Source organism: Scyliorhinus torazame, chromosome 1 (assembly GCF_047496885.1).
Source record: "Scyliorhinus torazame isolate Kashiwa2021f chromosome 1, sScyTor2.1, whole genome shotgun sequence".
Lineage (NCBI taxonomy): Eukaryota > Metazoa > Chordata > Chondrichthyes > Carcharhiniformes > Scyliorhinidae > Scyliorhinus > Scyliorhinus torazame.
Window position 1 is genome coordinate 282,761,593 of NC_092707.1, and position 14,896 is coordinate 282,776,488.

The window sequence follows — 14,896 nt, forward strand, 5'->3', positions numbered from 1 at the left end:
TTTTGTGCACTGAGGTACTCGGCTCGCCAGAACGCCTCAGTATAGCGAGAGATTGGGATGCAATTTGTAAATGGCGGCCCGATCTCTGGAGCCCCTGAAGTGACCGCAGACCCCCCCCCCCCCCCCCCCCCCCCCCCCCCCCCGCAAGTCCCAACAGACATCCCCACAATATGTGTGTAGGGCACACTGGCCTGATCGCAATTAATGCCAGCTTGGCACCTTGGCAATGCCAACTTGGTACACTGGCAGTGCCCCCTTGGGCACCTTGGCAGTGCCAAGTTGGCACCTAGGTGGCCCTGCCAGGCTGGAAGTGCCTGGGTGGCACCAGCAGTACTGCCCCGTCAAAAGGGCATGCACCTGGGGGCCTCTAATCCCCTGGGAGACCTCCCACCGAGCGCCGTTCCATCTGGTCGCCGTTTATGGAGACCAGTACTGGATGGCGCTTGCTCGAGCTTTTGAGGCAAAGGGGATACATCCCAGTGCCTCGGGTACCTCGGGGGGAACTGCATATTAAAGTGAGACTAGCTGTCTCGCTTTAATATGCAGATGGCGGGATTCACATCGCTACATCTCGAGATCGCTTAGATCTTGTGAGGTGTTACAAGCCAGGTAAATCCCGGGAGTGGGATCTCCCAGCTTCTATCGGCCACGCTGCGGCGAGCTTCTTTTCAGGCGCAGCATGGCTGTTTGATTGTGCCCAGAGCATGAATGCTGTGCCAGCCAATTGCATTAAGAGTTTATACAATTGTAAAAGAATACCATTTCTTAGAGGAGTGTTTTTCAAACTTCTTTGCATTTTCGCCAACCAGCCATCCTTTACGACCCAGGCTGCCTGAACTTTGCAGCCCACAATTTCCGCTTACCTTTAATGTGACAGGTGAGCCTGCTTGGTCCTCACGATCTCACTTGCAAGAACAAAATTCAAGGGGGAAAAATGAGACAAGTTTTTTTAAACAGTGAATTGCAGCGACCTGGAATGCATTGTTTGAAAGAGTAGTAGAAGCAGTTTCAATTCTGCTTCAAAAGGGAATTGGATAAATACTTGGAAAGGAGGATATTTACAGGGCTCTGGGAATCAGAGCAGAGCGAGGGAGATGAATTTGATGACCCTTTCAAAATGCCAGTAGAAACACAATAGGTTAAATGGACTCCTGTGCTGTACATGACTATCCATACATGTAGCTCCCCTGTCTCCCCTTCAAAAGGTTTATTTATGTTTTCTGTAAACCTCTAAATCCCTGCCCCAAAATTGGGCAGCATGCCAATATGATGCACATGAGACCTGTGAGTTAAAATTGAGTGGGCCTCAGCCAGGTTTCACTCTCATTCATCCTCTGCCATCACCTGCTCCGAGTTAAGATTGTCCCATAAATTTGCCACAGTAGCTCAGCCTGTGACCAGTATGTGATGCTGGTGTCAGCTGTCCAATGTTGTGGTGAAATCCAAGGCTTGTGTACTGTCGCAGAGATAGTATTTAGGGAGTAGTTAATTACTTTCAGTAAAGTGTGAGTCAGACCTCTGGTTGTTGCTGTTGATAGGCGAGGCAGGTGTTGTTGCTCTGTCTCTCTCCTGTTTTTTATATAAACACAGTGCTTTTGTGTGTCTGTTGCTTTCCCCAGGTGTATAAGTCAACCATCTGGCAGGGTCGCCACTTACCGCAAAACCGAGATATTTTCATGACAGCGGGAGGAGCTGGCAGTCTGCACCTTTGGAAATAGTGAGTAACCTTCACACAGTAAGGTGCTTAAAATGCATGTAAAATAGCAGCATTACAGTTGCTAATGATTGAACAGTCATGATTGCAGGTAAGTTTGTTCCTGGATCCACTTTGGGCCAGAGACCAGGGAGCAGGATAATTATGCAAATTAGGAGACATCAGATAAGTGGAAGTGAATAAAAGCAAATTGCCAAAAAGAAGAATTCTATTATTATGCATTTTTTAATGTTTAAGGTCAGACCTAAATGCTGATTTCCACATGCACCCCTCCCCCATGTAACCTCGCCATGCTATTTGGTCGAGGATTGAGTGCCTTCGAACCCCACTTGACTTGAACATACCTGAATCTAGCTGTATTTCTGGATTCAAATAACTTACATGGGTGAGTGGGCTAGTTTTGGTCTTTACAAAGTGGTGAGGTTTAGAACATAGAACATACAGTGCAGGAGGAGGCCATTCGGCCCATCGAGTCTGCACCGACCCACTTAAACCCTATCCCTGTAACCCAATAATCCATCCTAACCTTTTTGGTCACTAAGGGCAATTTATCATGGCCAATCCACCTAACCTGCACGTCTTTGGACTGTGGGAGGAAACCCACGCGGAGAACGCGCAGACTCCGCACAGACAGTGACCCAGCGGTTAATCGAACCTGGGATCCTGGCGCTGTGAAGCCACAGTGCTATCCACTTGTGCTACCGTGCTGCCCTTAGTGGGAAGCCAGAGATTGGGAAACATTTAAAAGTGAGCAGAGAACAACTAAAAAAACAATAAGGGGGAGAAGATGAAAAAGGAGGGCAAGCTAGCTAGTAATATAAAAGGAGATCAGAAGAGTTAAAAAAAATATATAAAAGGTAAGAGAGGGGCAAAAATAGACATTGGGCCACTGGAAAATGTGGCTGGAGAAGTTATAATAGGAAACAAAGAAATGGCAGAGGAACTGAATAGTTACTTTACATCAATCTTCATGGTGGAAGACACCAGTGGGATGGCAGAGCTTCAGGAGAATCAGGGGGCTGAGGTGAGTGCAGTGGCCATCACTAAGGAGAAGATTCTGGGGAAACTGAAAGGTCTGAAGGTGGATAAATCACCTGGACAGGATGGACTACACCCCAGGGTTCAAAAAGAGACAACTGAGAGCTGAGGAGATTGTGGAGGCATTGGTGGTGATCTTTTAGGAATCGCAGGCGGCAGGAAGGGTCCCAGAGGACTGGAAAGTGGCTAATGTAACACCACTGTTTAAGTAGGGAGGGAGGCAGAAGACGGAAAATTATAGGCCGGTTAGCCTGACTTCAATCATTGGTCAGATTTTAGAGTCCATTATTAAAGATGAGATCGCGGAGTACTTGGAAGTGCATGATAAAATAGGACCGAGTCAGCACGGTTTCATCAAGGGGAGATCATGTTTGACAAATCTATTAGAGTTCTTTTGAGGAAGTAACAAGGAAGTTAGACAAAGGAGAACCAGTGGATGTGATTTATTTAGATTTCCAGAAGGCCTTTGACAAGGTGCAGCATAGGAGACTGTTAAATAAGTTAAGAGCCCATGGTGTTAAGGGTAAGATCCTGGCATGGATAGAGGATTGGCTGACTGGCAGAAGGCAGAGAATGGGAATAAAGGTTTTTTTTTTCAGGATGCCAGCCAGTGACTAGTGGTGTGCCTCAGGGGTCTGTGCTGGGACCACAACCTTTCACAATATACCTTAAATGACCTGGAAGAAGGAACTGAAGGCACTGTTGCTACGTTTGCAGATGATACAAAGATCTGTAGAGCGACAGGTAATATTGACTAAGCAGGTGGGCTGCAGAAGGACTTGTACATGCTAGGAGAGTTGGCAAAGAAGTGGCAGATGGAATACAATGTGGAAAAGTGTGAGGTTATGCGCTTTGGAAGTGAAATGGAGGCATAGACTATTTTCTAAATGGGAAAATGCTTAGGAAATCAAAAGGGACTTGGGAGTCCTTGTTCACAATTCTCTTAAGGTTAATGTGCAGGTTCAGTCAGCAGTTAGGAAGGCAAACGCAATGTTAGCATTCATGTCGAGAGGGCTAGAATACAAGACCAGGGATGTACTTCTGAGGCTATATAAGGCTCTGATCAGACCCCATTTGGAGTATTGTGAGCAGTTTTGGGCCTCGTATCTAAGGAAGGATGTGCTGGCCTTGGAAAGGGTCCAGAGGAGGTTCACAAGAATGATCCCTGGAATGAAGAACTTGTGTTATGAGGAATGGTTGAGGACTCTGGGTCTGTACCCATTGGAGTTTAGAAGGATGAGTGGGGATCTTATTGAAACTTACAGGATACTGCGAGGCCTGGATAGAGTGGACGTGGAGAGGATGTTTCCACTTGTAAGAAAAACTAGAACCAGAGGACACAATCTCAGACTAAAGGGACGATCCTTTAAAACAGAGATGAGGAGGAATTTCTTCAGCCAGTGGGCAGTGAATCTGTGAAACTCTTTGCCGCAGAAGGCTGTGGAGGCCAAATCACTGAGTGTCTTTAAGATAGAGATAGATAGGTTTTTGATCAATAAGGGGATCAGGGGTTATGGGGAGAAGGCAGGAGAATGGGGATGAGAAAAATATCAGCCATGATTGAATGGCGGAGCAGACTTGATTGGCCAAGTGGTCTAATTCTGCTCCTATGTCTTATGGGTGGGATTAGTGATATTGAATGGACATTTTGCTGCTCTGTGGATCTTGGCTCTTCCGACTGTTGTGAAAAATAACAGTCAGGTAGCTTTAGACTTTGCTGTCCTGGTTTGTTGGCTCCATTAAAATTCTCAAATGTTTGTATTTCAGAAATGGCTGACAGTGCCCTTTTCAGATCCGGGGCGAGATTCTCCGACCCCCCGCCTGGTCGGAGAATCGCCAGGGGCTGGCGTGAATCCCGCCCCCGCCGGTTGCCGAAGTCTCCAGCACCTGATATTTGGCGGGGGCGGAAATCGCGCCGCGCCGGTTGGCGGGCCCCCCCGCTCGATTCTCCGGCCCGGATGGGCCGAAGTCCCGCCGCCAAAATGCCTGTCCCGCCGGCGTAAATTAAACCACATACCTTACCGGCGGGACAAGGCGGCGCGGGCGGGCTCCAGGGTCCTGGGGGGTGGGGGGGAGCGGGGTGATCTGGCCCCGGGGGGTGCCCCCACGGTGGTCTGGCCCCCGATCGGGGCCCACCGATCCGCGGGCGGGCCTGTGCCGTGGGGGCACTCTTTCCCTTCCGTCTCCGCCACGGTCTCCACCATGGCGGAGGCGGAAGAGACTCCCTCCACTGCGCATGCACGGGAATGCCGTCAGCGGCCGCTGACGCTCCCGCGCATGCGCCGCCCGGAGATGCCATTTCCGCGCCAGCTGGCGGGGCACCAAAGGCCTTTTCCGCCAGCTGGCGGGGTGGAAATTTGTCCGGCGCCGACCTAGCCCCTCAAGGTTGGGGCTCGGCCCCCAAAGATGCGGAGCATTCCGCACCTTTGGGGAGGCGCGATGGCCGTCTGATTTGCGCCGTTTTGGGCGCCAGTCAACGGACATCGCGCCGTTTCCGGAGAATTTCGCCCCCGTGTCTGTATTTCTTCGGTAAGCTTCTCCTGAAGCATCGAACTGATAGAAATGCAGGAATATGACGTGCATAATGTTATAATGTCATTCCTGCATTTTTATGTAAATTTAAAATACTTTCCCTCAATCTCAGCTCAAGAGATGCTCACAGGGGATTGGAGAACCGTGGTGAAGGTTTACTGATCCAATCTCACTCTGTTGTATCCCAGAAGCAGATACCCGTTTGTGTTGGACACTATAACCTGTAATATGGTGGCTCGTCATTGTACATTAAAGAGTGTGACAATAGCCTAAGTGGTAAGAGCAAAGCTGATCTCTGATAAAAGTTGATATCTTGGAACAATTTCTAATTTCTTATTTTGTATAATCAGATCTGCACTGGTTTCTATTTTGGGATTGAATGGACAAAGAGGTTGTGCAGAATTTGAGATGGGTTGATGGTGGTTCTTGCTTTTAAACTTAAGCTAACTTTGCATTGAAATTTCCTAGCAGTCACAGACAAAGACTGGTGGTTTATTATTTATATGACCGATACAGAGAGTTTAACCTTATTTATTGTTTTCTCAGTCTAGCCCATTCAGTTTTGTTTGGAAGGCTTTTGGTTTTTAACATCATGTACAGTTGCTCATATGGATTGTTAATAAAAGGAGCCCGTAGATCAGAATGACTGCTCCATGGTATGCAAGATAAAAGTTGTAGAAAGCACAATTTATTGAAATTCTACATTTTGAAAAAATATTTGGGGAAAAAGCAGGGGTGTGGGACTAATTGAAAAGCTTCTTTAAAGAGCCGACACCAGCACAGTGGGCTGAATGATCTTTTATGCTGTATCATCCTGTGATTACTTTGCTGCTTAGGCGGAAGGCGATTGACATGGTTGAAACTGAATATCTGCTACATTGATGTGTGCCTCTCATTGTGTTTTCCAGCGAATATCCTGCCCAGCGTTCAAAGAAAGACTCTGAGAACACAGACATGGGAGTCGCAGGCACAGTTACATTGCTCCAAAACGTGACCGTCTCCACCCAGCCTATCGGGAGCCTTGACTGGAGTCCGGACAAGCAAGGCCTCTGTGTCTGCACTGCATTTGACCAAACAGTACGGGTTCTCATTGCCACCAAACTTAACCGAGTTTAACAAATGAACCAAGGTATCACGCAAACGGCTATCTCATTCAACAGCTTAGTGTGTCCTATGTGGAATATAAAATATGTCCGATGAATGTAATGATAATTTTGAGGCGTTTTAAAACTGATATTTATATTGCTGAAAAGAGAGACATGTTTCTGAAGCTTTTTGTCTTGCACTCACCAGGACTGTAAGACTCTTAAACAGGGAGGCTCACGTCACTGTAAGGTCCGGACAACATAATAAATATCAATGATGTGAAACAACTTTGAATACAATTTCCACTTTATTTGGGGAACCTTTATGAACCCACGAAACAATAGTAATACTTACAAAACCAGTTGCTCAATTAGACCCATGTGCAGGAGCTTGTTCCCGAGTGGTCAGTCCGCTGAACAAATACTTCTGCATGACTTCCAGTGACTGACCAAGCCACCCTTCCTGGCTGCAGCTGTGATGTCCTTGAGGGCTTTGGCTTTATTACCCCTTTCTGACCCACGACTCCACGTATAAGGTAATATCTTAAATCGAGTAATCTGATTGGGTTACTAATCCCACTCTGGCCATGCAAAGACAACCTGCATTTGATGGTCTCAGCAGGGGATGTTTTCCCAGGTCCCTGCCAGACCTGATGTGATTTCTGTACCTTGTTCAGGCAGGAAGAAAATCATTCACACATATCAAGAGAGGCCATTGTCTAGGATAGATCAGCTTATATAGACAGGGTTTCTAGTGGAGAACCACTGCCTCAGTGACGTGTCTGACATGTCGATGTGTGTATATCTTTGCTTGGTCTTTATTTTTTGAAAGTTTCATATAATCCCTGCTGTTGACGTCATTTGTCAGAATTCTTCTCCCTTTGTTCCCAATGCCATCCGCATTCCATGTTCTTACTGATGTTGAGCTCTGCAAACTGGTGCACACCACAACTGGTTCCATTTTACTCACAGGAATAGAAGACATAATACAAATGCCTTACGGCATAACAGAAATGCACAAGATATCAAGATGTCTGACAGGACAAACACAAGAATGCCAAATCTCAAACAATCACAACAATTTATATTACAGAGGAGAAAAGGGTGCTGATTGGTTGGCAAGTTGACAGATTGGCCGAGGTGTTGCCATGGAGGAAGCAGCAGGAAATGATCAGCTCCCCAAACTCCCGGGCAATTCAAAAAAGGTGCAAGGCTTGAACATATTCCTTTGCAGAGGACAGTTCCTGTGTATGAATGTATTTCATTTCTAACAAGTGTAAACGAGACGTGTTACGAGCTTGACTGATTATCTAAGTTGACAATGCCTCGACCAATCAGCACCCTTTTCTCCTGTAGAGTAAATTGTTGTGATTATTGACATTTGGAATTCTTGCATTTGTCCTGATGAGTGTAAGACGGACAAGCTTCGACAGCATGTCTCTCTTTTGAGCAATATTCATGCTCTTTCCTACCAAATGACATCTATTTATCTCTTTCTTCTTAAAAATAAGTTGCAAGTGGTGATATTTGGGGTTTCAGAGAAGCCGGAGCTTATGGAGAGGAGGAAGGCCGATGTCGTGGCCTTCGCCTCTCTGATTGCACGGCAGCAAATTTTATTGGAGTGGCCGTCGGCATCGCCACCAAGGGTAGCAGCATGGCTGGGTGACCTGTATGACTCTAACCTGCGGTTAGAGAAGATAAAGTATGAGTTAAGGGGCTGAGCAGGGGGGTTTGAGAAAAGGTGGGGGATGTTTGTGACCGTGTTTGAGGAGCTGTTTGGCGTGCGGTGGGGGGAGCGTGAAAATGGGGGAAAATCTGTACAGACTGTACAGTTGATTGTGGGAAGTATGTCTCCCGGGGTGTTTTATTTGCTGTAACCTGTTTTGATACATGCTTGTAATAAAATACATTTTTTTTTAAATTAAAAAATAAGTTGCAAGATAGGCTATTTTATTTATTTTCTTTGTCCCCTTCCTTTGTAGGACGTTCTGTACCAAATATTCTCTTGCCGTTCGACAATGGTGGTGATAGTACGGTGTCATCAACCTACAGAAGATTTTGGGGAGTGGATCATGTCCCATTGTTCGTCTTGAGAACATTTCTCTTCTGATGGTTCTCCATCTAGTGGCTTTAGTGAGGATTGCTTGGATGAAGTGAAAACCTGGCTGGCTGTTTGTGTTCCGGCAGGTAACTCAATGCTTGAGCGAAGTGACCTCTGCAAGATGTGTTTTAAGTGTTCAAAATATTTATTTTGTTATAAAGGACTGATATCCATTTTATAATTTGAATTAAAGTTTTGAAATGGCATAAGTGTGACTATTCTGCTTTCAGTTCAAAGATTTCCATTAAAATAGATTTTGAAGGGTTTGCAATTTTTCTTGTCAAATTGCACATACAGCTGAAAAGTGTTCACATTATAGGGGCATCCAAACTTGGGAGCTGAGGTTGAATGTTTTCAGAATCAGTGATTGGGCTGATTTTGTCAGAGTGCAAGCTCCATATATAAAAGTGACGCACGCACTAATGTGAGACACCACTTTCCCATCACTGTTCCGACCCCCATCCTCCACTTTTCCTGAAGTTCACAAACCTGCAAGTTTCAGTTCTTTAAAGCCCTTTGGTCTGGAGAACCAATTAAAGGCTGGTTTCTCATTGGTTCAAGCAGTTTGCTTCCTGATTGGTGCAAAATTCACTGTAGCAAGATTGGTTTTAACTTTTGCCATATGTCAAACAACCTGTATACAAACTATTTCCTATTGCCGCTCCATTGTTATGGGTGACGGGCAGGACAAATCTAAATTCTGCCACTATCTCCAGTAAAGGAAGAAGGCTGTCGTTGGGTTATTCTGGTCTCTAGTTTGGAGTATGGTTCAAACATTTTATTTTGTCTACAATTGTAAATGAAGTAAATCGGAAAAGCCTTTCTTACAGTTATTTACTTTGCTGATATTGTTTTAAAGTTGTTTGTTATTTGCCTGAGATTATCAGACATTTTGAATATTATTGTGTACACTTGCATTAGAAAAGTGTTCTTGATAATTTGTCACATCTCAAATAAACTGTACAAAATGTAAAAATGTTTTCAAATGTTTGTTGGAACTTCATTTCTAGAGTTACACTTTGTTCTCTGCCACCATTTCCTTGCCAGCTGAGTGTTTTGGTATGCATGGAAAACCCCAGTTTTTTGTTTGAAAACAATTAAATTAGCGTAGCTCTTCACACCCCACATCTTGTAAGGACTCTATCCCATGCTCCCAGTTCCTTCGCCTCCATCGTATATCTGTTCCGATTATGCCACTTTCCAAAACGGTGTTGCTGATGTGTCTTCATTCCTCCTTAATCGTGGTTTCCCATCCACGATGATTGACAGGGCTCTCAATTATGTCCTACCCATCTCCCGCACCTCTGCCCTCACCCCCTCCTCCCTCCCAGAACCAGAATAGGGTCCCCCTTGTCCTCACTTTTCACCCCACCAGCCTCCGCATTCAAAAAATCATCCTCCGCCAGTCCCGCCAACTCCAGCATGATTCCACCAGCAGACACATCTTCCCCCTCACCCCGTCAGCATTTTGCAGGGACCATTCCCTTCGAGATGCCCTGGTCCACTCCTCCGAACAACCCCAACACCTCACCCTCTTCCCATGGCACCTTCCCATGCAATCGCAGAAGGTGTAACACCTGCCCCTTTACCTCCTTCCTACTCACCATCTTAGGTCTTAACACACTTTTCAAGTGAGGCAGCGCTTCACGTGCACCTCCGTCAACCTGGTCTATTGCATTTGCTGCTCCTAATGCGGTCTTCTCTACATTGGAGAGACTAAATGCAGACTTTGCAGAACACTTCGGTCTGTCCGCAAGCCGGACCCAGACCTTCCTGTTGCTGCCATTTCAACTCCCCATCCTGCATTCATGACCACATGTCCGTCCTTGGCCTGTTGCAATGCGCCAGTGAAGCCCAGCACAAACTGGAGGAACAGCTCCTCATCTTCCGATTAGGCACGTTACAGCCTTCCGGACTAAACATTTGAGTTCAACAACTTCAGACTGTGAACTCTTTCCTCCACCTTCACTTCATTTTTATTTCTATCAATTTATTTTCATTTCTTTCATCGAGCTGTGTTTCCCTCACCATTGTTCCCCCTCCCCCACTCCACTTGGGCCAACTGTTCCTAGTTGCCCTTTGTCAGACTGCTCACCTTTGTTCTGACAGTCACACATTCTAATCTCTTTATGTGCCACTATCAGCACCCTTCTTAGCCTTAATTACCTCCATTTACATTCCTTTTATCTTCTGTCCACAACATCTTTGTCAATCTCCACCTATCTGGCCCCCTATCCAACCCCACCGCTCCACATCCTGTCACTACAGTATAAATCTGACTCCATTTCCAGTTATCTCCAGTTTGAAAAAGGGTCATCCAGACTTGAAACGTTAGCTCCATTCTTTCTCCACAAAATACTAAAGAAGGCTAGAGAGGAAATTGCTGAGGCCTTGACAGAAATCTTTGGATCCTCACTGTCTTCAGGTGATGTCCCGGAGGACTGGAAAATAGCCAATGTTGTTCCTTTGTTTAAGAAGGGTGGCAAGGATAATCCAGGGAACTATAGGCCGGTGAGCCTTACGTCAGTGGTAGGGAAATTACTGGAGAGAATTCGTCGAGACAGGATCTACTCCCATTTGGAAGCAAATGGGCGTATTAGGGAGAGGCAGCATGGTTTTGTGAAGGGGAGGTCGTGTCTCACTAACTTGATGAGAGTTTTCGAAGAGGTCACAAAGATGTTTGATGCAGGTAGGGCAGTGGATGTTGTCTATATGGACTTCAGTAAGGCCTTTGACAAGGTCCCTCATGGTAGACTGGTACAAAAGGTGAAGTCACACGGGATCAGGGGTGAGCTGGCAAAATGGATACAGAACTGGCTAGGTCATAAAAGGCAGAGAGTAGCAATGGAAGGGTGCTTTTCTAATTGGAGGGCTGTGACTAGTGGTGTTCCGCAGGGATCAGTGCTGAGACCTTTGCTGTTCGTAGTATATACAAATGATTTGGAGGAAAATGTAACTGGTCTGATTACTAAGTTTGCAGACGACACAAAGGTTGGTGGAATTGCGGATAGCGATGAGGATTGTCAGAGGATACAGCAGGATTTAGATCGTTTGGAGATTTGGGCGGAGAGATGGCAGATGGAGTTTAATCCGGACAAATGTGAGGTAATGCATTTTGGAAGGTCTAATGCAGGTAGGGAATATACAGTGAATGGTAGAACCCTCAAGAGTATTGAAATTCAGAGAGATCTAGGTGTACAGGTCCACAGGTCACTGAAAGGGGCAACACAGGTGGAGAAGGCAGTCAAGAAGGCATACAGCATGCTTGCCTTCATTGGCCGGGGCATTGTGTATAAGAATTGGCAAGTCATGTTGCAGCTGTATAGAACCTTAGTTAGGCCACACTTGGAGTATAGTGTTCAATTCTGGTCGCCACACTACCAGAAGGATGTGGAGGCTTTAGAGAGGGTGCAGAAGAGATTTACCAGGATGTTGTCTGGTATGGAGGGCATTAGCTATGAGGAGCGGTTGAATAAACTCGGTTTGTTCTCACTGGAATGACGGAGGTTGAGGGGCGACCTGATATAGGGTTACAAAATTATGAGGGGCATAGACAGAGTGGATAGTCAGGCTTTTTCCCAGGGTAGAGGGGTCAATTACTCGGGGGCATAGGTTTAAGGTGTGAGGGGCAAGGTTTAGAGGAGATGTACGAGGCAAGTTTTTTTTTACACAGGGTAGTGGGTGCCTGGAACTCGCTGCTGGAAGAGGTGGTGGAAGCAGGGACGATAGTGACATTTAAGGGGCATCTTGACAAATACATGAATAGGATGGGAATAGAGGGATACGGACCCAGAAAGTGTAAAAGATTTTAGTTTAGACGGGCAGCATGGTCGGCACAGGCTTGGAGGGCCGAAGGGCCTGTTCCTGTGCTGTACCTCTCTTTGTTCAGAAGCTGTCAGACCTGCTGTCAGTCCAATATTTTCTGTTTTTGATTCAGATTTTAGCATCCGCTGTATTTTGCTTTTAAAGTAGTGGAGTGTCGTTCATATCTTCAGACTGTCCCAAGTGCTACACAAAAATTGATTATTTAGAAATGTGGTTTGACAACTAACTTATGCCCACAGACAATAAATTAAAAATGACCAGTTCTGTCTGGTGTGATGATATTTGAGGTGTAGATATTTGACAAAGCTCCTTCTGTTTTGAATAGTGCTGTGGGATCTGTAGGATTTCTGTTTGCCAAATAGAATGTAAACGTTCTCCCTGTAGGGACACACTAAGGACAAAAGAGCTTGAAGCACTGGGTGGCGGTGTTCTGGCTTGGGTACTCCCAATATGTATTTAATAAATTTTACTTCGCACTGGTAAAGCTTCTCCTGCTTCTGCACCTAAAACCATTCTGACCAACCAATATGGAGAGAAATGGGAAACATATCGACCCTTGGTAACCTTACCAGGGTCTTTTAGGTTTAATTGGCAAGTTGGACTGGCTGGCCAATCATCAACGCTGTACTGTGGGAGTGCAGACTTGTCTGTATTATCAGGTCTACCACCAACTGTTCTTTTTTCAACTTCTCGATCTGGGCATAATATCTTGGAACCAATCACAACCTCAACATCTATTTAGCTCCCTCAGCTACCACCGCCATTGAGGACAGTCACTCATAATTGCTCCCTCATTTTGGGATTTCATATGTACTCCCACTAGACATGTACTGGATTACTTGTTAACCGGAGGATAAGTATAGTTTTACTTGTTTGTATTCTGCTGCCTTTGCCCAAGTATTAGATTGATATACAAATGATAGGAATTTTCCAAGAACCAGATGTTGATCTGCTTTGTTCATATATCAAACTGCAATATTTACTTTTAAACTAACACCTGAAAATCCAGGAGTGTTCTGGCAGACCCTTGACATAAACGATCATTGGATCAACCCTTATCTTGGCGAGGATTGGAATCCTGTCCCATTGAGATAAAGGAGTGGGGAATTGAATTGGAACTCTAAACCCAAAGTTTCCAGTCTTTAGGTACCATGTTAGTGAAGCTGTAATGTAGAATGTTAATTTTTGTGGTGGGAGCGGGGTGTGGGTTCATATAATATAATCATTATTGTCATGAGTAGGCTTACATTAACACTGCAATGAAGTTACTGTGAAAATCCCCTAGTCCCCACACTGTTCGGGTACACAGAGGGAGAATTCAGAATGTCCAATTCACTTAACACCCAACAAGCACGTCTTTAGGGACTTGTGTGAGGAAACCAGAGTACCCGGAAGAAACCACAAAGACAGGAGGAGAACGTGCAGACTCCGCACAGACAATGACCCAAGCTGGATTCGAACCTGGGACCCTGGTGTTGTGAAGCAACAGCGCTAACCACTGTGCTACCGTGCTGCCCCTACCTGTTGGGTCCAGGCTGAATCCCAAAGACTGGGGTCTAAATTCTTGTTTTTTAAACCCAAGGCTCCCAGACATGGGGCGCTAATCATTTCTTGTGGCCTGAATGGGAGGGGGTGGGGTGCACAAACTTTCACTGGATTTTCCAGACTCTTGATATTGAGATGCTCCAGATGTAACCCCCAACCTGCCATTGTCCCTTCTGAGCCTGCAACGATTGACAGAGCAGGCAATAGAAACTGTCGGCGAGGGATGTATCCTAACAAAGGTTCAATGCATTCCGCTGCAGATTTACTGGTAGGCAACCTGTTCATTTTAAGTATTACATTGGAGTGAAATTTCAGTCAGGTACACTATTCATTCCTTGAAGTCAAAACAACCAATAGCCAATTCAAATCAATGAGATTTGAACCTAGAATCTTGCATTTATTGGATAGGTGCTTTGTCTAACTACACCACAGTTCCTCATAAAATCTGTGACATCTCTAACACCTTCCAGTTCTAATTAAAGGTCAGAAACCTGAAACACCAACTGTTCCTCTTTCCACAGATCTGAGCATTTTTAGTTTTTACTCTTGATTTTAAAGACAGTACAGATTACTGCAACATCAATATTTAACTCCGTAGTGTAGGGATGAGAGTTTTGTTGCATTTTCTTTTTCCTTTCTCTACTGGTTGCCAACTCCAGAAAGAAGATTAATTTAATGACGGCATTAGATAAGTTGCGCATTTTCTTTGAATGCTTTAGTTATGAAAATGGGCAAAACCTCGCAAAGAGAAGGAGAGCTAAGATGGAGCGGTTGCAATTAAATATCTTTAGCTGATTAGTGGAGGCTAGGTTATCAAAATTCATGTTGATATGGAGGATACCTGTATCGGGAAGGAAAGGGCCATACATAAGCAGTGGGATTCTCCGTTTCTGAGACTGTTAACGCTGACGCAGAAATCGTGGACGTTCAAGACAGCAAAACTGACGCTGAACCTGGACCGATTCAGCAACTGTAGAAGGGCTCGCACCGGCGCCAAATGGAACACCACCGATTCCAATGAAAAATGGTGCAGGATTCGCCGGGTCCTAGATTGAC

General features: G+C 45.5%; 1 protein-coding gene across 1 annotated transcript in view; it reads left to right on the forward strand.

The window, feature by feature from the left end:
* Positions 1-9,450, forward strand: part of dnaaf10 (dynein axonemal assembly factor 10) — a 30,340-nt gene extending 20,890 nt beyond the window's left edge. Inside the window, exons 7-9 of the mRNA XM_072506833.1 lie at positions 1,620-1,717; positions 6,193-6,413; positions 8,352-9,450. Of these exons, the coding sequence (XP_072362934.1) occupies positions 1,620-1,717; positions 6,193-6,400 (306 nt within the window). The 3' untranslated portion in view covers positions 6,401-6,413; positions 8,352-9,450. The remainder of the gene's footprint in view (positions 1-1,619; positions 1,718-6,192; positions 6,414-8,351) is intronic.
* The last annotated feature ends 5,446 nt before the right edge of the window (positions 9,451-14,896 follow it).